At 35.0% G+C, this 27,934-nt stretch overlaps 2 protein-coding genes across 3 annotated transcripts; one reads left to right on the top strand and one right to left on the bottom strand.

The window, feature by feature from the left end:
* Positions 1 to 8,406: 8,406 nt before the first annotated feature.
* Positions 8,407 to 15,560, top strand: LOC147395325 (ABC transporter B family member 1-like). The gene is made up of 11 exons (XM_086450311.1): positions 8,407 to 8,778; positions 9,277 to 9,331; positions 9,402 to 9,577; positions 9,660 to 9,860; positions 10,075 to 10,334; positions 10,431 to 10,747; positions 10,838 to 11,061; positions 12,170 to 12,543; positions 13,197 to 13,911; positions 13,989 to 14,645; positions 14,752 to 15,560. Exons 1-11 carry the CDS (start codon positions 8,422 to 8,424, stop codon positions 15,382 to 15,384), a joined length of 3,969 nt encoding a protein of 1,322 aa, XP_086306437.1. The 5' UTR covers positions 8,407 to 8,421; the 3' UTR covers positions 15,385 to 15,560.
* Positions 15,561 to 18,417: 2,857 nt separating this feature from the next.
* On the bottom strand, positions 18,418 to 27,899 carry DPB (Transcription factor DP). Of its 2 annotated transcripts, XM_086450749.1 has the most exons (10): positions 27,746 to 27,899; positions 27,389 to 27,638; positions 26,828 to 26,907; positions 26,514 to 26,557; positions 24,575 to 24,637; positions 24,327 to 24,473; positions 24,148 to 24,216; positions 23,868 to 23,966; positions 21,417 to 21,487; positions 18,418 to 20,875 (listed from the first exon to the last, which is right to left on the bottom strand). In XM_086450749.1, the coding sequence occupies exons 2-10, from the start codon at positions 27,622 to 27,624 to the stop codon at positions 20,629 to 20,631; spliced, it is 1,056 nt and encodes a 351-aa protein (XP_086306875.1). In that variant the 5' UTR covers positions 27,625 to 27,638; positions 27,746 to 27,899; the 3' UTR covers positions 18,418 to 20,628. The 2 variants fall into 2 exon arrangements, with proteins under 2 accessions (XP_086306875.1, XP_086306876.1); XM_086450750.1 differs by having other exon boundaries at positions 27,389 to 27,892.
* Between the last annotated feature and the right edge of the window lie 35 nt (positions 27,900 to 27,934).

The raw sequence follows: 27,934 nt of genomic DNA on the forward strand, positions 1-27,934 counted from the left end.
AGTTAAAAAGGATGAAAGAAGTTTTTCGGATCAACTTGATGTTTTCAATTTTCGAAAATTTTGACGAAACTTGAGGCAACAATATTTTAGATGATAACACCCTTTCTTTGCTTACTTAATAACAAAAATACCCTTTATCTAAGATAATCTAAGATCCAAAAATTGAATATATATATACACAATTAGTAAAAAAAATTCAACAAAAAAAATAAAAAACTTTCTAAACATTGTTACCAAACGATTTATTAAACAAATGCAATTCCATAGAAGTTAATCAAAGAGAATAACTTCTAAATAACCACTTTCACTGGACATACCACATTCCCAAACGAGACTTTATTGGTTTGGAAAATTGGAACGATAATAGAATCCAACTATCCTTACTAAGATAGTGAGGAAAAAAGGCTTTACTAAGCCTCATCCACCGTCAAAACGAACTCAAGGTGTGTAAAACACGTCCTCAAGATTTGTAATAAATCTCGAGGTCTTGTTTTGCACAATTCAAAGTCTTTTTTTTTTTTTTTTTTTTTAAGGTGGATGAGGGTTAGTGAGGCATTTTTACTCACAATCTTAGTAAGGAAAGTGTTTCTCTTAAATATATATCACTTCCTGTAAATTAACCTATTGTTCCTTCGTGGGCACTAAGAACATGTGCATTTTCTTTATGAAGTTGTAGATTCTGAAGGCAAATATTTTTCAACCAATTGTTCGACATATCCTCCTTTGTTGCAGTGGGCACTGTGACCAACCAGTGTAATTTACAAGCCCTATAGGTTTCCAATTTTATTCTTTTTCTTTGATTCCTCACATATAAGAAAATGATTCATTTTCTCCAATGAATTTTTGAAGCCTACCTATTAATTTAGGTTATTATTATCATATTTTTCTTGGGTGACTTAGATGTACTCCCCCCATTTTTTCTGAAAATGTGTTTCAAAATCTGCTAAGAGAGACTAATAAAAAATAACCTAAATGCTCTCTTCTTCAACCTCTTGTGACACCGCTGCCTTTTTTATCCCCTCCACACCCCCCCCCCCCCCAAAAAAAAAAAAAAAAAAACTCATCATTTTCAATCCCTATGGTAAAATTTTTACCATGATCTTCAACATCAAGATTCAGTATCCTTCAATCCTCAAGGATAGCAGAAGTTTTGAAGAAGTTAAAACTTGATTGGTTTTTGGAAAGAAAAATCTAGTGCTTTTGGAAAGAGAGTGAAGATAAGCTTGATCACCATCCATTGAAGATTTAGTTGGATGTTTAATTTTTTTTAACAAATTAAGATAATGAAGATAAAACATTTTTTTTCTTCTAGAGATTTAAATGAGGGCATTTATATCATTTTATGTTAGGGTGAGATTAAGATTTTCCTGAAAAGAGAAAAGGTCTTAAGTTTAAGATCCCTTGTTAGTCACCCATAAGAATTTATCCCCCTTACTTAATATGTGTGGTGTGTTGGGTATTGCACATACATAAGGATTTGGGATGAGATATGATGTTTTAAGAGGCTAGTTGTCTATCCATTTAGTCAGGCCTATGGGTCCAAACACTCTCGTGGTATGTCATCTGTTTGAAAACACACAGAAGGAGTTACTCAAATATTTATCAAAATTGAAAGCGATGTATTTAAATTCTTTTTTATATTCTATTTAGTATTCGCTACCACAAATATTCATGCAATATTTGTCCATCTTAAGTACCAATTGAATTTAAAAGGGTCATTCTATTTGTCCCTATCAACATGTTCATCAAATTTTTGATAAGTGCACCAACCACATATTAAATTTGAAAAATTGTACTTGAGATTCATGACAAAATTAAATCCCAAACTCTTTTTACAAGAGGAGATAAATATTTATATAGAGTCGTGAAAATATGACTTCTTGACGTGATAAGTTTGGAAATCGTAAATCTATACGCCATGCGATACATGATTGCAGTTTCTCATTTAAATAAGTGTATCTCGAGGGAACTGTCTATCCCAAGGCATTTCCAAATTTGTCCACGTTATATAATCATTTGAGTATGCCACCTGGCGAGTCATATTATCACAACTCATCGAAATAACATGAAGATGCCAAAAATCATAAATAGATACTTTACACATAAAGAATAAAGTTATATGATGAGTGTTTATATTTTTAACAAAATTGTAAACTTAATAAATTAAGAATTATAGTGACCGTAAACATTTGAGTGTAGGCTCCACAAACAAATTGATTGTGCTAGATTTGACCTACAAACTCATCTATGTTTTCAGAGTTGTTAGGGTTAGTCTTTTCTCTTACGTCATCATAATGGGGAACAACTTTTAAACCTGACCTCATACTAGGGTAGTAGATTTCCCCTCCCTTTTCACGAAACGCATTAAAGAGAGGGTAGTTTGGTCATTTCACAACATTTCACTGTTACAGTTTTTACTTTTTAACTTTAATAAAAAAATAAAAAAGATGAACACAATACTCGACCCGGTGTCCGGCGATTCGAGTCAACTCAATGAGTTACAATTTAACTAGAGTAAGATGTAAATTACATTTTGACCCCCTGTGATCTGGGATAATTCCATGTTGACCCCCTCGCATTTTGATGATTGCTTACCTCGCCTCTCACATGCGTTATTAAAATTCAGATGTTATGTTTACTATTTTACTCTCTTATTTTCTTATTTTCTTTTTCAATTATAATATAAAAAATAAAATAAAATTATAAAAATATTTTTATCAAAACGTCTACACTCTCATGCTTAAACCCATTTATTCATTGGTATATTTTTACTTATAAAAGAATTTATAAAAAGGTAAAATTATTTTTACAAAATGTAAAAAATCATTCTTTAATTGTTTGATCGACGAAGAGTAGATCAAAAGGAGATAAGTGAGCTCATTAGATAAATTATAGATCATGTAAGTGCAATTATCTAAACATTAGGTCAACGTAGAATTAAGTCAAATCACAACGGTGAAAGTGTTTATCCTAATAAATATTATAAAAACAGTTAAATATAGAGTTTCTATTGCCATGCCAATTTTTGTTGGCGGCATCTTAAGATGTGCATTAATTCTTTCGTGATTTGCATAGAACTTTGGGTGGTGTTAGTAAAAGTTGGTGTGACAACAGTCTCTTAAAATATATATATAAATGAATTAGAGTCCCAATGACTTGTGAGAAAACACTTTGATCCTTAATTGTGTAAATATGAAATCCAACAAATTGGGATTTAAATTGTACTCTGTTTTTAGGAGATGAAATCAGATTAAAGTGGCCTTTCTTATCTCTACTGTTCACATGTGGACCATTTTCAGCTTAATTTTAGTTACATTGACCACACAATTATCTGACTCATCGATATCAAAGCCTCTATAAGCGTAGAGAATAATCTAATATCTAAGAATTAGAGGTCATGAGATTGAAAAAAATAAAATTAAAAAAATGTTACTAAGTCTGGTAAGAAGATTACAGATTAATGGATAAGATTAGTTGAACATTTTGGAGGATTAATTAGCTAGATTTAGTCGAATTCTTCATTTTGTTTTTAAGTAGATCCCGAGAGTTAAGAGAAAACTAGTGGAATTATTTTTAACACAAAATAGCGAATTATAAACGATAACAGAGACTGGACAAAGAGAAATAGTGGAAATTTGGCAGTGATTATGATAAAATTGCAGAATGAAATGGACGTCTCATCGATTCTCATCGGAACTTGCGCCCAAAAAAGTGGAAAGAATCCTACTAGCCTTACTAAGTTAGTAAGTATTTTACCCTCACTAAGATTCTTAGACTCATCATGTGGCATCCAAAAACATTATCCGATGCTGTTTTAGAGTTGTAGAGGACAAAATTCAATGAAATAAAAAAATCTAAAATTTTTTATTTCATTTTCATTGTGAATTTCAATTTTAGGTTTCGGAGTAACGTGGAAGGTCAGTAGCTATCAATTTCAAAATCTTGGATCAAATTTAAAATAAATTATTTTATTTTTTATCTGAATTTTCCCAAGAAATTGAGAGGGTTTGGTGTTAGATTGCTGATGTGGTACTTCATTTGACCAAAATGACCCGTAGTAAGTTGAAAATCTTACTAAGTATGTAAGGAAAAGGTTTCTCAAGTGAAAATTCATGACTGCCGCTAAATTTAACTGTGAGTCTGACAAAATAGCGGAACTTTACTCAAGTTCTACAAGGCAGTCTCGTAAAATTATGGATGATTTACATAAACCCCTCCATCGTTAGGTGAATGTTTGATATACCCCTGAGTTTTCAAACTCATGACGCCCCTTAACCTTGGTCTTCTCAAATATCTTAATGAAAATGACCCTTTTCTTCAATTAGTAGTAAAAAAAATTTAATTTTCTCACCAAATCAATTATTTTTAACCTTTTGAGTACTTTTTTTCATTGCCTTTATCTATAACCTTAAAATTCGATCTTCAAAACTTAAGAACAAGATACAATTTTTTTAGAGAAGTTGAAGGGAAATAAATTTGGGAAAGAAATAGCTTTAAAACAAGGCTAAATAGATTAAAAGTAATTTATTATAGGGTTTGAAGATAATAGATTTTTGATCGAAAAACTAAGGGTTTTTGTTTTTGGAGGTTCAAGTTTATGGTATTTAGATAATTTTATTAGTCTATAAGAGAAGAATGAGGTCAAGGGTAACATCTAACAATTCGAAAATATAAGGGTGTTACAAATATTAACAATAACGTAAAGCGTAATTAAGTCAAAATTTGTCATAATTTTATAACTAAGTAATCATGTAAGAACAAAATAGCAAAAATCTCCCTCCTAGTAACATTGGTAGTGGCATGATTTTCAAATATACCCAGTTTGTCCTCACATCTCAAACTATTCAAATTAAATATCGATTTAGTTCCTTTTTATTAAATTATATATTCATATTTAAATCATTCTTTTTAATGAGTTTTAATAACTCGGTGTTGATGGGAATTGAACTCAAGTCTCTAGTATTATCACCGAAAGACTATACCAACTAAGCTAATTGGTACCTTTTTTTTTTTTTTAAAGTTGATTTATTATTATTTTATAAGATAAATTAATATATATTTTGATCAAAAATATTATTTATATATAAATAATAAATATTAAGATTATTAAAAAACTTTGAACCCAATTAATTCAAATTAGATTTTTAAAATATTGTATGGATCATCTTAGATGAATGTGATGGGAGATTCATAATATTTTTTGTCACTTAACTATTTTTGAAATCTAGAGAAATCATGTCGAGTCAACTCAATCTCCAATAAATTTTGAAATCTTGGATAAACTAGTTTTTGGTCTTTTTGCGTTCATTGATATCGAGTTTGTCTGTTCGAGTCAGTGTTCTCGAGTAAGTCAAATCTTTTAAAATCAAGTTAAATAATTTTTATAATTAAATTTGTTATTATAAAATGAATTAATACATGTTTACTGCACTTAATTTTCAATAAATTATAAATAATTAAATAGCTAAAAGTCAAATTTTTATGAACTCGTTGAGATTATTTTAAGAAACAAAAAAAATCAAGGTAACATGATTGACGATTGATTCACGTGGACTTTGTCGCTTGATTGACAAAGACTGAGACAACTCGTCCGAGTCATCTTCATATCGGACAAGTTTTAAAACCATAGTTGCAAGTTTTTAAAAATTTTCTTCCCAAAAATACTAACCTGACTCGAGGAATACTGATGGTTCTCTACAACATCACCGTTTCGAGTGTCATTTCTAGTCACTGTAGCAAGACTGTTTTTGTCAAAATAACCCTTAAAGTGGCTTTTATTCCACTGTTCAAATTCACATGTAAGAAGGGTATTTTTGTCCAAAATCACTAAAGATGGTGTTCGGTACACGTCAATTCTTATGTACCTGGAGTTGTTAGCATGCTCCCTCAGAAAGACGCGAAGGACAACGACACAAAGTGATCCTCCTAGGGAGGACACTATTAGCTCTCTCTTTTTTTCTTATATTTCACACTGTTTTTCCAACTACAATGGTACAATAAATTAAAAAAAAGTCCAGATTCAAAGGAGACAAGACAGACTGGTACGGTTGAATTAAATTTCACATCTTACCATCCATAATCCGCGGAATTCACAAGTATCCAATCTCGAGGAAATCAAAAGGTGTTTCCATATTGAGAGTAAGGAGTACAGTCAGCCCGACAATAACAACTTTATTTACATTTTTAACAAAGCTTGCAGAGGAAGAAGAAGTGGTGGTGGTGGAGAGTTGAATTTCAAACTGACGGTTATTTAATAACTCTTTTTTTTAAGCTCAGATTCTGTTTGGTCAAAAAACTCATTTTGTCAAAGTTTCTGAGTTTTCAGAGAGACTGACACACACTGGCACAGCTTGTCGAAAATTTTCTTTGGTGCTCTGTTTGGTCAAAATCTCAAAAGTCGTTTTCTCTTATTTTTTTCTCACAAAAGTAGAAAGTTTTTAACTGCAAGAAACATATCCGAAAAACAGTTTTCCCTTTAGAAAGTTAAAGAAAAGCTCATTTAGAAATCCCCCCCTCTATGTTTGGTGAATTTATGAGATACTCCTTATGTTTTCAAACTGTTGACATATCCCTTGACTCAATCTTCTCCTATAAATTAATGAAAATTATCTAAAGGCCCTCATCTTTAATCTCTAGTAAAAAACACTAATCATTTCAAACTCTTTTAATCTCTATGATAAATTAATTTTAGAGAAAATTATTGGAACAATGATGATTTTTTATCTCACGACCTAAGTTCAAACCTTGTTGAAACTGTTCATTGTCGATCCTTGGCCACTTGCTTACCTAATATAATAATAATTAGTATCCAACAATATTGCAACTTAAAGAATTTATTACCATCAAGAATTTTTCTTTTTGTATATTAAAAACCTAAAATCAATGTCGATTTTGTTACTTTTTCTTATTTCAATATTAGTTTTTAAAATCAAATAAAAAATATATACATTAAATCACAACAAAATAGATTTCTACACTTTTGAATAATAAATTTATCGAAGTAATATATTTTTAATAATTAGAAAATAAAATTAGGTTAGACAACCTTTTTCTCTTTAATAAATTTGTTTTTAATGAGATCGGTGATTCATTGCTAGTGAGAATTGAATCCAAGTTATGATACCATCATTAATAGATTACCAATTAACCTATTTGACACTTGCGAGGTAAGACAATCTTGTCAAATGAAAGAGTTTTATTCTTCCATTCTATTATTTGCAAGCACATATTCCTCTATTGAAAATGTGTTCATATCTACTTTTACTGTCTCAACCCACATTTTCTTTTAGCTTTCATCTTACTATTTTATAATCTTCATCTCTGGATCAAGTGGAATGAAAGAATAAAATTCTTTTGGCTGATTCCAAATCTTTTGGATACTATTTTGTATTTTTGACTGGTAATAGTTATACTCTAAATAAATCAAATAAACAAAATACAGATATTTATCAAATTAATGTCATTTGGATCTAGATGGAATAATAAATAAAAAAAAGGCTAAACCTCGATTGACGATAAAAATGGTGCATTTTTTTTGTATTTAAAGATAAATTATTTTTTTACATTTTGTAGAATTATCCTAATAATTAATCAACTGAGGACATGGATGTTAACCAAACTAAAAAATGGGGTTTATTAGAGATGCTTTTCTCCACTTAATAGTTGAATAAATATTGGGTGATTTCGACGTACCATTCCATGTTTTGGTGAATATTTGAGTTGCCTCTTAACCTTAGTCCTCTTAAACGAACTAATGAAAAACCTGAGTGTCCTCACCTTCAACCTCTAACTAAAACTCTTCACTTTTCTTTTTAAATCAATTATTCAATCTTTTTAATAATTTGTTCCCTTTCGTTTTCATTCCTAAAATTTTATATATTTCAACCTTCAAATATCAAGAATTAGATAGAATTTTTAGAGAAGTAGAAAACGATGTAATTTTAGATAGAAAAGTTAAGGGTTTTCAATAATATTAAGGCAAAATTGGGAACGATGGTTTGTAGGTGAAGTTGAATAGATTAAATCTAATTTACCTTATAGATTGAAGAGCTTTAATGAAATCATTGAGTTTTTTATTTTTGAAAATATCAAGGGTTTCTTTAACCAGAGGTTGAATATGAGGGTATTTAGGTCATTCTACATTTGTTTATAAGAGAAGATAGTGGGGGCATCTCAAATATCCTCCAAAATGTGAAGGGGTATTTCTAAATCACACATGAATACATATCTGCTTGTTTGGGTGCTCAGTAAAAATAAAAACTTACAAAGGGAGTTTAAAAAAAAAGAAAATGTAGCAAAATTGCAAAGAGACTCTATCAAGAATAGAGAGAAAGTATAGGGACTTGCTTGGAAAGTTAGAAATCATACGATGTCACAAGATTCTCAATAAGATAAAGAGGGTAGAGCGCTGGTGTAGTCGAAATGCAGGGACTCGAGCTCGTGTCGGCCGACACAGAAGGATTTAAGGGACTAGTAGTTGAAGAAGTTAGTGTAGATAGTGGAGTAAGAGAAGGAGAAACAATGGAGGTTTCTGAGGGAAAGAAGAAGGAAACAGTTGTTGAAGAAGAGAAACCTGGTTCTGTTCTTCCTTCAGTGGGATTTGGAGAGCTTTTTAGATTTTCAGATGGGTTGGATTATATTTTAATGGTGGTTGGTTCAGTGGGAGCAATTATTCATGGATGTTCTTTGCCCATATTTCTTCGGTTCTTCGCTGATCTAGTTAATTCTTTCGGTTCAAATGCTAATAATATAGATAAGATGATGCAGGAAGTCTTGAAGGTAGTAATGGAAGATCAAAGTTTTCATTTTTCTTATTTTTATAGAGTAAATCGGATACCCATTTGGTAATTTGGTTACTCTGTTAAGGTAGTAGTGGTAAATCAAAGTTTATGAAAAAGTTTGCATTTTTTTTTTAAATACAGAAGATCGAATACCCATTTGGTAATTTGGTTACTCTGTTAAGGTATTAATGGAAGAGCAAATTACAAGGAAGAAAGTTTGCATTTTTATTGTTTTTTTTGTTAATAGAGAAAATCGAATATCCATTTCGTAATTTGGTTACTCTGTTAAGGTAGTAATGGAAGATGAGTTTATATGCCAAAGTTTGCATTTTTATTGTTTTTTTTTTATAGAGAAAATCAAATACCCATTTAGTAAATTTGGTTACTCTGTTAAGGTAGTAATAGAAGATCAAATTATATGAATTTTGTTTTTTTGTTTTTTATAGAGAAAATCGAATACCCATTTAGTAAATTTGGTTCCTTTGTTGATTAACAGTATGCATTTTACTTTCTTGTGGTGGGTGCTGCGATTTGGGCTTCTTCATGGGCAGGTTGGTTCTTGGTTGTCTCAAATATTTAAGTTTTCTTATTTTTCTTCTTTTAATTTGAGACAATTTGCAGAGATATCATGTTGGATGTGGACGGGAGAGCGTCAATCGACAAAAATGAGGATTAAGTACTTAGAAGCTGCTTTGAATCAAGATGTTCAGTACTTCGACACAGAAGTTCGAACCTCTGATGTAGTTTTCGCCATTAACACAGATGCTGTGATGGTCCAAGATGCCATTAGTGAGAAGGTTAGAAAAAAAGAAGAAAATCCATTGAATTATTCCATTTTGTATCCAATTAAATGTGGTTGATTTAGTAATTTGGTTTCAGTTGGGTAATTTCATCCATTACATGGCTACCTTTGTGACTGGATTTGTGGTGGGTTTCACTGCTGTGTGGCAATTAGCCCTTGTCACACTTGCTGTTGTTCCTCTCATAGCTTTGATTGGGGGCATCCACACTACCACATTAGCTAAACTCTCCTCCAAAAGCCAGGAATCTCTCTCACAAGCAGGGAACATTGCAGAACAAGTAAAAAGATCAAAACTTTCTATAATTTCCAGTCTTTTTATTATTATTCTAGGTGTTGTAATTTTTAGTTTTTTTAATGTATTTTTCTATGTAAAAAGAACCCAATATTTATAGATTTGCCTGTGTTTTATTCTGGGTTTTGTAAAATTTTGTTGTTTTAATGTAATTTTCCTTCTTTCTTTGTGGGTATTGCTGATTTTAAGTCTAATTGCAGACAATAGTTCAAATTCGGACAGTTTTTTCATTTGTTGGGGAATCGAGAGCCTTACAGGCTTACTCTTCGGCATTAAGAGTGGCTCAAAAGATCGGCTACAAGATTGGATTGTCAAAAGGAATCGGATTGGGAGCGACATACTTCACCGTGTTCTGCTGTTATGCACTTCTTCTTTGGTATGGAGGTTATCTTGTTCGACACCATTACACCAATGGAGGACTCGCCATAGCCACCATGTTCTCTGTTATGATCGGTGGACTGTAAGTATTAATTACCCATTAATCCTCTCTCCCTTATCTTATATATCAAATTCACATTTTGAAATTTGAAGCAAAAAAAACATCCAAAATTTGTAGGGCTCTAGGACAAGCTGCCCCAAGCATGGCTGCCTTCGCCAAGGCAAAAGTCGCTGCGGCCAAGATCTTCCGCATTATCGATCACAAACCCACTATCGACCGAAATGCTGAGTCAGGTGTGGAATTGGAGAAGGTTACAGGCCATTTAGAACTCAAAAACGTTGATTTCGCATACCCATCAAGGCCCGATGTTCGGATCCTCAACAATTTCTCCATAAATATTGTAGCAGGAAAGACAATTGCTTTAGTAGGAAGCAGTGGGTCTGGTAAGAGCACTGTTGTCTCCCTCATTGAAAGATTCTATGATCCCATTTCAGGTAATTAATCAACAAATTTAGTTAAAGGGTTGATTTATTTCTATGTTTTTTTTAGCAAAATTAATGTAAATCATGAACTTGGGGAAACAGGACAAGTTTTGCTAGATGGGCAGGACATAAAGACATTGAAATTAAGATGGTTGAGACAACAAATTGGGCTTGTGAGTCAAGAACCCACTTTATTTGCGACCACCATTAAAGAAAATATACTCTTGGGTAGACCAGATGCAACCCAAGTTGAGATTGAAGAAGCTGCCAGAGTTGCTAATGCCCATTCCTTCATTGTAAAACTTCCTGAAAGCTACAACACCCAGGTCTGTCTTTTTTAACATCTAGGAAGGCTATTTTTGCCATTCTAACATAGAATAAAATGACTGAAATACCCTCATCTTCATCCTCTTGCCAAAAACTCTTGGCAAAGTCATCTTGTGACCAAACCCAAGGCTGAAGATGAATGGGTTATTAGGAGAAAAAAAAATCAAGGATTTTGGCATTAAGTTGGAAGAGGAGGGTATTTTGGTTATTTTTGTTTGTTTCCCACGCAAGACTATTGAGTGAAAACACAGGAGCATCTTAAATGTTTTTTTTTTTCATTAACAATTAACAGAAAATTAAAAAAATTAGAAAAAAAAAGGTCTTGCCTGGCAGTTAGAGGGGTAAAGTTGGTAATTTTGCACACAAGGTGAATGTTAGTTACTTAGTCATGGATCTTGAACTAAGGAGATTATTTAATGGACCTAAAATGCTCTTTAACTTTTTTATCTAGATTTCAAATTTTTAAATGGGTCATTCTGGTCAATTTACAGATCCTAACATTTAAAGTCTTCCTATCTTGGGGAAGTGTTTGGTCTTTAGCTTAAAATAAGATAAGATGATCTCAGTCAACATTTACAAATTAAACAAGTATTTGTTCAAAAACAATAATTGTCTCAGTCAACATGTACAAAACCTTTTAGAATACTAATTTTTGAAATATTTAATTATTGTAAGATACTTTAAAAAAAAAAATAGTAAAAAGATTCTTTGGATTTTCATTAGCCCAATATGTCTTTTTTACATTCAATCGCTATGCAATGTTTTGGTGACAAATGTTTCGGAACATTTTTGACAATCCATCATTCAATGTTTTGGGATCAATGTATCGTTCTAGTTTTGGCCAAAACTAGAATGTTCACAATGATTTTACAGTATTTTCTTTTAAAAGGACTCTTGGTTGAATATATTCTTTTTTTATTTTTATAAATTCCATTAGAAATAGTCTTTGGTGAGGTCCTTTTTTAAGGAAAAAATAATGAAAAGTTGAAAAAATAACACAAAAATGAGAATATGGAGTTGTGTACTTGGGCTTAATCAGGAAATCAAAGAAATATTACTAAAAATAACTGTTTAATTTACAAATAAATAATTAAATGAACATGGCAGGTAGGGGAGAGAGGATTGCAGCTTTCTGGAGGGCAGAAGCAGAGAATTGCCATAGCAAGGGCAATGCTTAAGAACCCATCAATCCTGCTTTTGGACGAGGCGACAAGTGCATTGGACTCAGAATCAGAGAAACTGGTGCAGGAGGCCCTTGATCGATTCATGATTGGAAGGACAACTCTTGTGATTGCCCATCGCCTCTCCACCATCCGCAAGGCTGACCACGTAGCCGTCCTTCAACAAGGGAGTGTCTCCGAGATTGGAACTCATGATGAACTCTTTGCAAAAGGGGAGAATGGTGTCTATGCTAAGCTAATCCGAATGCAGGAGATGGCTCATGAAACCGCTCTCAACAATGCCAGAAAGAGTAGTGCAAGGTAGACTCCACATTTTTTGCATTATGATCTGTTTTTTTTTAGTTGAAAAATCTTTATGGAAGATTAATTTCTTTGGAAAACATAAAATTGCACGTGTTTGTTTCAGTATTTTGACGAGAATTGACTATCTGTCGATGCCCAATTTTCCATGATCACAGTTAAATATTTTCTATACTATTTAGATAGGGAATTTCTCAAAGGATGAGAAACACATCCCTTTGAACCAGATTTTTGGTGTGCAATCAAATGCGGAATGTATTTTCTCAAGAAAATTGTTTTTGGGACAAATCATTTGCCAAGTTTCTTTGCAAACAAACAGACCTTTGGGGTATGCCTGATTTGCACAGGAAACTCGGTAGGAAAATGTGATTCCCTGGAAAATAATTTTTCCTTCTTGGCAAGCAAATATGCTCCAACCAATTTTCTAGAAAAATGATTTTCTAATCGAGAAGGAAAATCCTATGTTATTGTCACACAATTACCCCTAAAAACCAACACTCTTTTCGACATTTTCCTTGGTGCAATCAAACACCGGCAAACATTTTGAGGGTATTCATTTTCTTGTGACCGTTTTCCCAATGGATTGATTTTCCCCACAATCATACACATCCTTTGCAGAAGTGTTTTGTAAAACATAGGTCTTTTTTTAACAGGCCTTCTAGTGCAAGAAACTCAGTGAGCTCACCGATCATCGCCCGAAATTCATCCTATGGCCGCTCCCCATACTCTCGCCGACTCTCTGACTTCTCCACCTCCGACTTTAGTCTCTCCCTCGATGGTGCACACCCCAATTACCGACTCGAAAAGCTCCCCTTCAAAGAACAAGCGAGCTCCTTCTGGCGTCTTGCCAAGATGAACTCTCCCGAATGGACCTATGCCTTGATTGGCACAGTCGGTTCTGTCGTCTGTGGCTCCATAAGCGCTCTCTTCGCCTATGTCCTCAGTGCTGTCCTTAGTGTTTACTACAGCCAAAACCATGATTATATGCGACGAGAGATTGGGAAGTATTGCTATTTATTGATTGGGGTCTCCTCGGCAGCCTTGCTCTTCAACGCACTACAGTTTTTCTTTTGGGATGTTGTTGGGGAGAATCTGACAAAGCGAGTTAGAGAGACGATGTTCGAAGCAGTACTAAAGAATGAAATGGCTTGGTTCGATCGCGAAGAGAATGAGAGTGCTAGGATTGCAGCGAGGCTGGCACTTGATGCCAACAATGTCCGATCCGCAATTGGGGATCGGATTTCCGTGATCATGCAAAATTCAGCTCTTATGCTTGTTGCCTGTACCACGGGTTTTGTTCTACAATGGCGTCTAGCCCTTGTTCTTGTTGCCGTTTTCCCCGTCGTGGTCGCTGCCACTGTTTTACAGGTTTGTGTTTCCTATCCCCTCTCCTCTATTTCAGTTTGGTGAAATTTTCACTGAATTTTTGTTGATATTTTCTGCAGAAAATGTTCATGAAAGGCTTTTCAGGTGACTTAGAAGCTGCACATGCCAAGGCCACACAATTAGCGGCCGAGGCTGTAGCCAATGTAAGAACTGTAGCTGCATTCAATTCAGAGGCAAAGATTGTCGGCCTCTTCTCACTCAACCTTCAAACACCTTTACGTCGATGCTTCTGGAAAGGACAAATTGCTGGTAGTGGCTTCGGCATAGCCCAATTCTTACTCTACGCCTCCTATGCCCTTGGGCTATGGTATGCTTCTTGGCTCGTAAAACATGGCATCTCCGATTTCTCTAAAGCAATTCGCGTGTTCATGGTTCTCATGGTGTCTGCCAATGGAGCTGCCGAGACATTAACCCTTGCTCCCGACTTCATCAAGGGAGGTCGTGCAATGCAATCTGTCTTCGATCTCCTCGACCGCAAAACTGAAATTGAACCCGACGATCCCGATGCCACCCCTGTTCCCGAGCGTCTACGTGGTGATGTCGAACTCAAGCATGTCGACTTCTCCTACCCGTCTCGCCCCGACATTGCTGTCTTCCGAGACCTAACTCTTCGTGCCCGTGCGGGCAAGACACTTGCCCTTGTTGGCCCAAGCGGGTGTGGTAAAAGCTCTGTAATTGCACTCGTGCAACGATTCTACGAGCCAACATCAGGCCGGGTACTAATATAGAAGATACTAGTTGATATACTCTAAACATATACTTCTATGTCACAACCCGTGTTATAATGTATCTCATGCATCTTTATATGATACATCTTATCAGGTACTAATCGATGGGAAGGACATCCGTAAATACAATCTCAAGTTATTACGACAACACATTGCAATGGTCCCACAAGAACCTTGCCTCTTTGCCGCTACCATACACGACAACATTGCATATGGGCGTGAGTCCGCAACCGAGACTGAGATCGTTGAAGCCGCGACACTAGCCAATGCTCACAAGTTCATCTCGTCATTGCCCGATGGGTACCGCACATGGGTTGGCGAGCGAGGAGTTCAATTGTCAGGTGGGCAAAGGCAGAGGATTGCAATAGCTCGAACCTTTATAAAGAAAGCGGAGATAATGTTACTTGACGAGGCGACAAGTGCACTCGATGCAGAGTCAGAGAAATGCGTGCAAGAGGCACTTGAGCGTGCATGCTCAGGGCGTACTACAATTGTTGTGGCACATCGACTATCGACGATTCGAAATGCAAACGTAATCGCTGTGATTGATGATGGGAAGGTGGCGGAACAAGGGACCCACTCACACCTATTGAACCATTTCCCTGATGGGTGTTATGCCCGGATGATACAGTTGCAACGATTCTCACATGGGCAGACCGTTGGAATGCTACCTGGTTCGACCTCTTCCACACGTGCCAAAGATGAAGAGCAAGGAGAAACCAAGTGAGGTTTTTTTTTTTTTTTTTTTCGGTTTTTGTGTTTTTTTGGTAAATTAATATATATATGTAATATGTTTTCTTATTGTGGTCCCTCTTTTATGAAAATTACAAATACGACCCTGGACTGGATATTGTTAATACTTTAGGGTAATTTAGATTTAACCCTTGTGAGTTTTTGACTATTTGAGATACCTCCATTTATTTTTCAAAGATTGTATTGCCACCCTTGACCTTGGTCTTCTTGAGAGATTAATAAAATATGACCTAAATACCCTTGTCTTCAACCTCTAAATGAACTAGTAGTAGAATATATAAAAAAGATACTAATCCGACAAACTAGTCGATCCTTTTGAGATCAACCATGACCAAATCCAATAAAATGTGAGGAAGTTTGTAAATCATATTATATGTTTTGTTTACATGTATAAATAGCTTATTTATAATCTACCAATAAAGAAAATGGTTTATTTATATTTTGTATACCATATAGGATTTGTGATCTATACTAGATCTAATTGAATTTGGATCCAAATATTGAGATTCAATAAATATCCAACCCGACAATCATCGAACCCAATTCTTATTAGATTGGTTCAGATCGTCGTTGACTGTAATGCGTTGAAGTAATAGAATGTTACTGGCACACTATGACTTTTTAATCTCTACTTGTCACTTAATAGCGGATTTGTAATCACATTTTAGCTTGAAGATTTGTATCGGGGGCCGCCATCACCATCGGCTAGTTAATATTTTCCATTTTTGCAAGAGCCCTATTTTCCATCATTGTCCATCACTGTTTAATTATGCACGTATGACAATTATTTCACAAATGACTACGATATCATGGTAGATCAAATATGTTAGAAATCCATTACTCTCTAATCTTAACTAGATAATAACGAAAGTGGGCCTTGAAGCTGGATTACTGTTATAATTAAGGGTCTACATCCAATTATTGTTTGATCATGATGAGATGGTGATGCTTAGCTCCCTCACTGACCACACCAATCTAGTACACCTTCTCCACCATCCGATCTGATCGGAACTTGATCCCACTAGCACTTTCTCAAAGTAGTAAATTTTCATAACATCTTAAAAATGTTATTAAAAAATAAAAAAGAATCTTCTCTTGATTATTGACATTGAAAGGCACCTAATTTTTTTTCCTACATAATTTTGATCGAAATTAACTTCGTACATTTACATACTTTCTCACATTTATCAGACTTCCTCGACTAGATCGAGACATGGTTGATTCATAACCAACCTGATAGGTTATCAAATTGGATTCTTATCAAAACCCAAATGCTTGATCTAGATCTGATGTTATCAAATCGGATTTTGGGTTTGTGAGCTAAGACTTTTTCTCTTTCCTACTTTTTATCATTTTTAAATATTATTAAATTTTATCTAAATATTGTATATATATTTTCAAAATAAAAATTTTAGTACCTTGAAATTAAATGAGATACTGTGGGTGGGTGGGTGGGTACGTAGTGGGGATTGTGGGAACAGCATTGGTTTGGGTTCATGTGGTGGTTAAGCTGCCGCACGCACATGTATGGGACTTTAAGACAGATAACAATGGAAGCATGAGCAAATAAAAGAGACAAGACAGAAAGACAATTGAAAGTCTCTCCTCTCTCTCTCTCTCTCTTTAGAATTTTTTATATTTAATTTTGATTTATTTACATAAAAGTAATTTATTTGTTTAGGAGTAATTTTAAAATTTGTAAAAGTTTGAAATTAAAAAAAAAAAAGATTTGTTTAAAAGTAGTTGTACTATTAAATTATTTTTGTATTTTTATAAATTTTATATATTTTGGAAGGAATTCAAATTTCTTTGAAAAATTTAGTATTATGAAAATTTAACTTTACACCTACATTTTTTTAATCACATATGAAATAAAAGTAAGACTCACCTCAAACTTTTAAAAGATTTATCACTTATAATATTTGTTCTTTTAATAGAAAGACTTCGTTGTATGTGACGGCTTGTCACTGCATTCGGGCACTAGTGCGCTCGCGTTACGTACGAAAGGATGTTTAGGAATTCTTTCTTATTTGTTAAGTATACCATCAAGGTTTGATATTTGATAATTGGATAGATGATTGGTGGTTCAAAGTGGTTGATCACGATCAAGATTGTGGGTCAATATGGTTTGACCACGCAATGACTTTTCAATAAGTATAATCATGAGTCAAATAGAGTTGATCGTGAGTCAATAAGATTTTTACAACTGTTAGTGTCTATTCTCGAAGGGAGTGATTATCTAACAGGAACCCTTAATTATCATGGTGCCTATTCAAAGAGATACTATCACTCTTTAAATTTAGATTTTAAAACCCTTTTAAGGACATTGAAAAATCATAGATTTCTTACAATTTTAAAATCTCTCTCTCTTGTTTAGGGCATAATATCTTAGTGTTCAGATCTCTTTCTGTTAGTGCAAAAATAGTAGGATATAACAAAGAGACTAGACTTTATTGTATCCTGGGAACGTGTTTATTAGAACCTTTTTTTGCATTCTCAATTTAATTATGGAATGGGGAAAATAATGTTTAAAGAAAACGTAGTTACAACGTGCCTCGAAAAACAATCAATCTTCTTTTTTTGCATCCATTCAACATTTTTTTTCCAACATCTCTCTTTCACACCATATACATAGGTACATTCATGTAGTTGGTGGTAGTGCGTGTGGTAAGGAAGGAAAGATTTGGGAAGAACATGGAGAAGATATTGTTTGATTGTGTGCTTCATGTGTGGTGGGTCACCACCACCAACTGCTATTATTAATTTTCCTTTCATGGACATAGCTTTCAATGATTGGATCTGATCAATTTCAAGTCTAAATCGGATCAAATCCAATTATATAATATAATTAGAGTTTGTCCATGCCTACAACACGGGCATCGTCTTTGGGGTTAAAGGGTAAAAGTGAAAAATAAATAAAATTGGAAGAGTATTATTAAAAAAAATTGAGGTTGAAAAGGTAAATAATGAAAAATAATGAAGTAGATTAAAAGGGTAAAAGAGAAAATATTAAAGTTAAAAGGATAAATAATAAAGACGATAAAATGGATCGATTGGATGTTTATACCCACTCAATAGCAACAATGAGACTTGTCTCCCCACAAAACTATAGCAACCACGGGCCCTACCATTGTGCTTTACATACATTTTATGAGATTGGTAGTCCTATAAAATTAGGGTATAATTGATCCAATAGGTTATAAAATTAGACCCTTACTGGAACTCAAATCCTCAACCCATATATGATCAAGAACCTTAAAATACCTTCAAGCTCACTAGAGGGATGGATAGATAGATCTCGAGAAAATTTTGAAAGAAGTTCAGAAATTGACCCCACTAATGATCCTTCTATGCACATAACTAAAAAAGCGAAAAACTCATCAAAGAAAGGAATGAGCCTCTCCTGCTTCACAAACCGATGCAAAATGAGCTTGGGCTCTACTCAGTAAGCCAAGCCATGAATCACAACTTGAGAATCCAAAGTGACGACTCCACTAACATTGTCACCACGATCAATGGAATTATAGAACGTGACAAACCTTTCTTAATTGCCCATGAACCACAACTTGAGAATCCAAAGTGACAACTCCACTAACATTGTCACCACGATCGATGGAATTATAGAACGTGACAAACCTTTCTTAATTGCTTCTAACACGTACAAGTTGCCCGATTTACACCACAAAACAGCCCCCATGCAGAGTAACTACGTTTCTGTTAGAATCCCTACCATGGATCCTCCTAAATGAGCCATTAGTGTTAACCATCCAAGTCCCACATGTCTGGCCTCCCATCTACAAAACTTTGGGATCTTGTGCACATAGCAAACATCCCCCCAACAATCTATCTATATAGAGTCCACAAACCCCCAACAAGGGCCAACCACGAAGCAAAACCGTGCTTGGGGATGTTTTTCCTGCTCCACGGTCAACATGAAGGATCCCGATTGGAGAGGGCAACCATGCCACCTCATCCTCCATATACATGATCCAATCACTAGAAGCGAACAAAGGAGGCATCCATCTATCATCTCTTATGATTGAACTCAACTTTGCTTGGAGATGTATAAGAGAATTCTTAAAAGAGTTTCTCATGGACACGATCAAAAAATATGCTATGGATCAACCCACAACTGATTCTTCTCGCCATTGCCAATGAGGTGACAAATTGACATTCTTGCATGTTCTCCAGCCTTGAATATTTTTCCTCCCGACCACGAGCTCCGCACGGGAATAGGCATTACCCAAAAGTTTTTTGTGCCTCAATTAGGTTAGTATACACCCACTCAACCTATAACCTTCCAGACACACACCACATAATACCTGCCCTATTCCACTCTCCCCCTTCTCTTTAAGACCAACCCATCTGTCTCCTTTAGGACACAGGACTTGGCCCAACTCCGTAGATGCATTTTTTGAGGCCATATTCGGACTCATGCTCAAGAATTTGGTGCAAATTCACATATGTTTTTCTTATTTTCCCGTCTTTATTTATAAGGTTCTCAGCATTCAATACCAATCAGCCGCGTTAAGAAACTACGCCGCCTTCTCAGGATCACATGCTAATTTAATTTATTAATAATGGTTTCCATTATTTTTGGGATATAATCTGCTGCTGTCCATAGCTGAAATGAAGAAAAGGGCAGCACATGGACTCTTCTAATCAACTTGGCTAAGAGAATTGTGACATGCAGATAAGATATGTGTTCAGATTTAAAGTCATAAGAAATGCAATTGATTGATGTCCTACCTAACTTTGAATTTTGGATCTTTTATTTTCATTTTATTTAATGGAAAAAAGACTACAGCGACAAAGACACAAAAATATGGTCCCCATGGATGCAGAAACATTGCGTGCAGAGATAAACATAGCTGCACAACAAGAGCCCACCATTTGTTTAATTATCCCATGATTTTGTATGCAGTTGTAAGTCCAAACTATCAAGTTAATTTCTACTATTACATCAATAAAACAGACAAACTATGATTGGCAACAATAATAGTGAATCATGGATTTCTAAACCAGACTATTGTCAGACTAGTCCCCCATTGGAAGTCTTGAAGAACGAGCTTCGCTTGCCCTTGCTCTCAATTCTTTCAACTGGTTAGAAATCTATTAAGGCAGGGTAGTAATTTCGGCTAATTACTTTACACATTATACAGGAATGAAGAGAAACGGGTTGCCCAGACGAATATGATAAAAGCTTGAAAATAACAGATTAATGCTCATGCTTGACACGTGCTTTCAGTATTCCTGGAAGAGGTGGTGAAGTTGGAGGCCTACCTGCAGCAGCATTCGACCTCAAAGGATGTGGAATGGAGGGTTGATATATGGCAAGCAAGTTGGAATCCTCGGTTGCGTTTGCCGTAGAATCATGGGCACCATCATCACCATCACCCTGAGGTCTTTCACAAAATCTCATTGCCTTGAGAACATAATTGTCGTCATGTAGCTCAAAAGGGGTGCTGCGATATCGTCGCCGATAAAATCTAAGTTAGTAAAAGAGAACACAACAAACCATGGGTTAAGAAATCAAAAGTTGCTTCGGCAGTTTAGAAGTAAGAAAAGAATTGGGTCTACATCCATAAATTAAACTATATTGATATCGCTGATATGAATATCGGTGTGTGAGCCAATTGTTATGGATTTCAGTACGTTTCGACTCTGGTGTCATCAACTCTTATTGTTTTCATGTATTTTACTATGTTTCTTCATCTGGGTACGATTGATTGTAAACCTAGTGACGGACAATAGTTCAACTTTGGACATTTGATTCGAAGAATTCATGTTTAGATGGGATTCGTTATGTTCTTCGTGAGGAGTTGTTGAAGTCCTTGTGCTTTTCTTTGCTTCTCATTTGTATTCTTCTTGTTCTTTGTTCTAAGGTGACTATCTTGGCCACTTCTCTTTTTTAATTAATAAAAAATTTTCTTTACCCATTTAAAAAAAATATATCAGAAAGGCAAAAATAAATGCCATCAATGGAATGCCATTAGGGTTACTCACCTGTTGAAGTCAAAATGTACCAGCTGCATATCTTCTGATATTTCCACCTCAACGGTTGCATGTGGACGTGTCTACAGTTCAAAAAAATATGCCAAAAATAAAATAAAACATAAGTGAAATAGCTCACGAAGCATCAAAACTATCATCATGGCATCACTGTACTTATGAGCCTAGGACATTGACAAAACACCAGGGGAAAAGGTTTTCGAAAGCATAAAACTCCTATCCACAATCAAGAACACATTTCTATTGGTAACATACAGTGTTTTCATATGTGAAGATGTGAAGGGCGCTTCGCTACCCAGAACATGGCATAAGGAGCATAGTTTAAAGAACTGGTTTTTTCGGATGGAACAATACTTGCTGAGTCTGGTTGGACCTGGCTGATCTGATTCTGATCTAACTCAGATGAGTCAAACCCTGCCAAACAGGTTCAAACTAATTTGACATTAATTTTTAAGTTGAAAAAATAATTGGGTTTTTCCTGGTATAAATTGGAAATAGATGATCAAAAGGTCAAAACCAGTTGACACACCCGAGTTTTTCCAAAAAACAAAAACAAAATCTGAATTGGATCAGTTTTGGACCGAGTCAAAGAGGGTCTGACACACTAACAAAACTCGTTCGGTGCCCACCAAGTTTGAACTCAGCTGAGTTGACTTGGACTTGACCAAGTTTTGAAACCATGGTAATGCATAAGCCTCCCATGTAATAAATCCCCAGATAATTAATATAAATATTAAATTCAACAAAAAAGAGGAAATAACAACATAATTTTGGAATGATTTAAATCCTATAGCGTAGGATTCTAGTAACAATGTTTAAAACTAACCTTTAGAAATAACTAAAAATATAGAGAAATGGTTTCGTTGGCCATTATTCATCTTTTGCCTAAACACCGAAACCAACGGAAAATCAACTTCAGTACCAAAGCAACCAATGTTTCAGCCGGAAACCTTCACCCCTCTCTCTCTCTCTATCTATATATATTTAGGGAAAAGGTTGCTTGGACCGAGCCTATCATTTAGGCCATGTGGACTGCCACATAGGTCCAAATGACACCTCCAGCCCCTACAAGTAAGGGTTTAGATTAGGTCTGAAAAAATATACAAAAAAAAGTTTTCTTTTATTCAATCTAAGACTTGGAAAGGGCTGCTGAACTCCCAAATTTAAAATCGCAAACCAACGGTGAAAACAAGATGTTTTTTAAATTCATTTTATTTTAAGTTCTTAGAATTTTATGCTCTATAAACATGTGGTACCCGGTCACGTTTCTAGACACCCTCTATTTTCAGTGATTCTCTTACAACTTTTAATGCAAATCTCAGCCTATAGTTTTTTTGCATCCTGAATGCTCCTTAGCTTATACTCAATCCACTCATAAATGCCACCAGATGTCAATTTTCTCTATAAAGTTTGTATTTATTGATATCAGATCAGATGTCAAGCGTCCAATTTCCTTCTTTAAATCCAATCCGCCATGCATACTTCCAGATCTTTATTGACTTTTCCTCCTTGGTCATTTAGGTCTCCCCTCATAAATATACCTTCTCCATCTTGAAACACTGGCGATAACTCATCCACCTTTAGCTAATACTGTCTCATAGAACTATCCTCTAATCCTACTTGGGGTGAACCAGCATAACCACTCATAATGTTGACCATCTCCTCTCCTAAAACTAATTTAATCGACAAAGCCTATCACCTAACTCTCTTAACAACAAAATACCATCTATTACATCTTCCACTACCACTATACCTAACCCTCCAAGACCCTGCGCTTTACTTATTATTATATATATTTTGTCTCGGGCATACAATGTTTTGTTAACTCTCCTCAAAGTATTAACCAACTCCCAATGCTTACCTCTCCAAGTGACTAATTCCCAAGTGGTCAACTGAATCCTAGTTTATTGCACTAGCTTCTTTACACACACTAGTTTAGCCTAGTGCAATGATTAATCTTCAACGCAGCCAACAGTCAATTCTAGAGCATTCCTGTAGCCAACTCTTGTAGCCTCATCACTGCACCCTGGTTATGAAGCAGGATGTTGTTTCCAAAGACCAGCCCTATATATAAATAATACAAGCACACATACAAATAAGGTGTAAAACAAAATAATTTAGTAAGTTAATATTTGTTTTGAAAAAGAGTATGTATGTGCTCAACATTATAGTCCAACCCAACAGTTAAAAAGTACATTCTAGTTTCCCCCAACAGTTGATATGTTTTAACTTCACTCTCACACACTCTCTGATTGAAATCTTGCTGAGTCATACTAAACAATTTTGGTTTGATATTGCCCGAGTTTTCCTAATAAAGACAAATTTACAGAGAGAAATTTTCAATTGGAAAAAAAAAAAAAAAAAAAAAAGTGGAAATTTATTTAATTAATTCTTTAGTTGGGTAATCCGGCAAAACCTGTAATAGAAACATCTAAGCAGTTGTACCTGAACCAGGATAAAAGGTAAAGCCACACCCCCGGTAGGAGCATTTCCTGAACCATATAACTGTTCATTCCGTTGTATCAGGTTCTGAAGACCTACGTACTTAAAAGGAAGATGAGGAAAAGTTAGTGAACCGACACTGCTCACCTAGCATTTTTAGCTAAAAGAAGAAAAATCTCATTCTAAAGTGTTTCTTTGTAAATTACTACCACATTATAATAATAAATTAACACCTAAAAGTACAAAAGTCGATCAGATAAAGAACATAAATAAGAAATCTTACTTGTTCCTCTAGTTCTTTCAAGTAGGCAGCTTTCTTTTCAATTCTGTTTCGTAGCCCAACACGTTCAGCCTGCAATAATTAGGTTTGTTGAAGAAGATCACAAACTATTAAAGCTAGGACAATCACCACACAAAATTGCATTTGTTGCACAATACTTCATAAACATGGTCCATTCAAACCTTTAACTCTTCAATATCGTTCAGGCTAGTGCGAGGCAAACCCTTCCATTGTATTTCCTTTTTATCTTTAGATATAATATCCATTGCCATGAGGACATTGAGGGCGTCATATACTCTCCGTCGTATATTTTTCTCATCATATTGTTGCTGTCAACAAAAGAAAAAACTGATTATTGAACCACGGTATAAGATGGTAGACACGCACAAAGAACATAAACACATTTTTATGGAGATCAATACCCTCTTACCTGGTCTGGAGATGCAAGACTATGGCTAGGATCTGCGAATTCAGCTACAAGTTCATCCGCGACCTGGTAAAATTACTTTGATTACTCAGGTTTAGGAATGAATACAGATAAAACAAATATACAACATTACAAGGACTTGAATTAAGACCTAGGTAAAAGCTAGTACCCTAAGGAGACCTAAAAAATGATGGCTAGAACCAAAGGTTGCAGGTTTCAACATAAAGCTACTAGATTTGGATAAGAAGCATTCCAGGGCTTAGAAAATGACAGATAATGCTCTAGCATGATAACATAGAAGTTCAATACTAAAAATTAACTCATGCAATGGATGATTGTTGGACACGGGCCCGTTTAAGAAGAGATTAGATCCTAAACAAATCCATCAAACTGCATAATCAACCTGAGAATCCTGACAATATTATACTTATCACATCAAGAGCAATTCCAAATATTTGACATTTCTACGTTTGATAGTTTGATCAGTTTCACATTTATATCTTCATATTCACTTGGCTAGCAGATATTTTTTTATGTAGGACAACCTAGGTCCATGATCTCTGATGTCCCCATAATTTTTTGTGAAAATGTTGTGTTATCATCACTTCACTCCTACCATTTAATGTTAAAAATCCCTAAAAATATTTATGGGTTCTCACAAAACAACAGAAAATTGAAGAAAAAAAAAACAAACAAAAATGAGCAAAGAAACAAAAACAAAATCCCAAAGAAAAAAACCCACACCCTTAAGGGCAATGTAGTCCACTTTGTTGGAAAACTTTGTCAAATACACATTCAAGTATTCAACAGGTTTTGTTCCACACTCTAAAGGAATTATGTAGTCCACTTTGGAAAAAGTTCAAATTCTTAGAACCCACAGAATGAGACATCAAAGGAAAAAACTACATCTTGATATACCTCTATGCATAAACACATTTCATTGAACTATTTTTACGGCAAAAATAAGCTAAAATATGAAGGTTGTAGATGGTGCAAAATGAACCGGATTAATTGGTGCCACATGGTCTAACCATAAGTGAGGTGGAAAAGCACAAACATGAAAGGGCGGTGTCAAAAAGGATGTAGGATTTTGGAAGCCAAGAGATTATTGCAACCAGAAAGATCACCTATTTGGTGCCTTTTATCTAAGAAATACCTTAGGATGGGACAGGGGCATTTCAGTCATTTTGAACCCATTTTCCTATAAATAAGCTATTAGCATAACAAAGGAAAATGACTCACTTTCTAAACCCTCCCTCCCTCACTCCCTCACTCATGGAACCCCCCTACCTTTTTTCCTTCAAGTTCCTCCCCTTTCTGACTCGTGCAACGACCCCTGAACAGCCATCTTCTCGCTTTATGGGGGATGTCGAATCCACCTCACGTACTCACTCCTACCCTTACTATTTCATAAAGACCAATACAGTATGACACACGAGATATGCTGAAACCAACTCCAATAAGTGTAGGAGAGGAGATCTAATGCATATTTGCCTCTCCCTAGATTTTCATCGGATTTGCTCTAAATTTGTCCTTTCAGGTCTTGCCACTCATTTGCTAGGATCCCTAAAAGTAGAGTTCCATGTGTCCAAGTCACAGATCCAAGTGATTGAGAAAATGTTTTTAGACTCATTTTTTAATTGAATACATATGTTTATAGCTCCATACTAAGGTCTATGTCCACTCATGCAACACCAATCAACTAGAATATAATTTAGCTCAAATGAACTCAAAGGCAGACACAAAGCACCCCACTGAGTCATAAGTTATACAGCAACAACAATAATAAAACAATCAACTACTCAAACAAAAGCTACCCACTATGATCCACACCATGAATATTTGTTTTTGGATGAATATGAGCATCGGTATAGACAACATAAGAAGAAAACATTCGAAATAAAAAAAAGTAGAGGACATGATTTCCAAGAAGCAACCTGACCTCATTGTATGTAGTTCTACCCTTGCTTTCCACTTTCTCACAAACTAGAAACAATCGTAAACATGGTAGAGATATGAAGTCAGTAAAGAAAGAGCTCAAATGACTAATTAGCTAGCAAAAAATAATTACTTGGTGAAACGAAATTACTCTCTACCACAACAAAATCTACTAAGAATCGTAAATGGTTTTTTTTTTTCCCTTCGAATTCAACATCAAACCTTTCAGAGAACTGTCTGAAAGACTAGTGTCTCTTTACCCACAATTGCTAGTAAATAAGCACATGAACTGAGCACAAAAGGGAAGAAAACAGTCACCTTTCATGCTGAATTGGCGGAGTCCCCTACCACTCTTATCACCTCCCAATGCCCGCTGACCTCTTTTCTTCTTCTTGCAACTGTCTAGTAAATCAATGATCGTTAACAATCTCGAAGAAACAAAAATTCTACTATACATTTCACAATGCATTAAATTATAGAAAAAGAAACAAGTTAACTATGAAGATTTTATCTGCAAAGATAGTTATACAATGCAAAAGCAAACAAATTATCGGAAAACAAGGTCATGGGTCTTCCTCACAACGACAAGGGGAATGATAGAAAGGTAAGAAATTTGATTATAAGTCATCTACAGTGCATTAAAACAATTCTAGCCTTCATGAGCACAACGAAATCAACAACCTTGTTAGAAATCTAAAATAATAAATAAATAAAAATACTAAAATTTTCATCATTTTAAAATATTCCCAACACCCATCATTCTAATCACATTCAATTTCAAGGTGGGTTTTCCACAAAGCAACCTAGAACACCATGTAAGACCAAATCTCAGAAACAATCAACCTAAATTTGATGAATTTCGGGAAGTTAAAAACTCACACAACAGCTCCTTGCGATCCAACATCGTCTCCATGAATATCGAGATGATTCAACCGAACGAAAGTGTTCTCGCTCACTGGGGTCGCCATTGCTGGCTCGCTTCGGCTTGATGGAGACCCAGCACTTCCAGCGCTCGTAGACATCGATTGACCCGAAAAAGTCGTTCCCCAAGACCTAGTAATTCCTCCCCTAGAAAATTTTGCTGGGTTCTTCTCCCCATCTTCTTGACGAATCATTCCTAGTTCGACTCCTTCAGAAAGAAAAAACAAAAACAAAAACAAAAAAAAGAGGGGAGCTTTAAATCAATCAAAACGGCTGAGATCTTGATTTTAGAAGAAAACCCAGATGGAAATCCACCTTACGAGGCGTCAGAATGAATGAAATACGAAGCCCATGGCATGAACAAGATTGTAAATTGGGTCTCTCTCTCTCTCTCTCTCTCTACTGTAATTTAGTTGCGAAGAACAAGCAGCCGAACACACAAGTGTTGGAACTGTTGGAAGTTGGAACTTGGAAGAGAGGAGACGAGATGAGCGGGACAAATGG

Source organism: Akebia trifoliata, chromosome 8, assembly GCF_017979445.1.
Source record: "Akebia trifoliata isolate Shusen 1 chromosome 8, ASM1797944v1, whole genome shotgun sequence".
Classification (NCBI taxonomy): Eukaryota; Viridiplantae; Streptophyta; class Magnoliopsida; order Ranunculales; family Lardizabalaceae; genus Akebia; species Akebia trifoliata.

Coding starts and splice junctions, on each gene's coding strand:
- LOC147395325 (XM_086450311.1), top strand. CDS start 8,422: ATGCAGGGACTCGAGCTCGTGTCGGCCGACACAGAAGGATTTAAGGGA. Junction 9,332..9,401: donor TTGGGCTTCTTCATGGGCAG/GTTGGTTCTTGG, acceptor GACAATTTGCAG/AGATATCATGTTGGATGTGG. Junction 10,335..10,430: donor TCTGTTATGATCGGTGGACT/GTAAGTATTAAT, acceptor CAAAATTTGTAG/GGCTCTAGGACAAGCTGCCC.
- DPB (XM_086450749.1), bottom strand. CDS start 27,624: ATGATTCGTCAAGAAGATGGGGAGAAGAACCCAGCAAAATTTTCTAGG. Junction 26,908..27,388: donor GGATCGCAAGGAGCTGTTGT/GTGAGTTTTTAA, acceptor TTTACTAGACAG/TTGCAAGAAGAAGAAAAGAG. Junction 23,967..24,147: donor TGAAAGAACTAGAGGAACAA/GTAAGATTTCTT, acceptor CTTCCTTTTAAG/TACGTAGGTCTTCAGAACCT.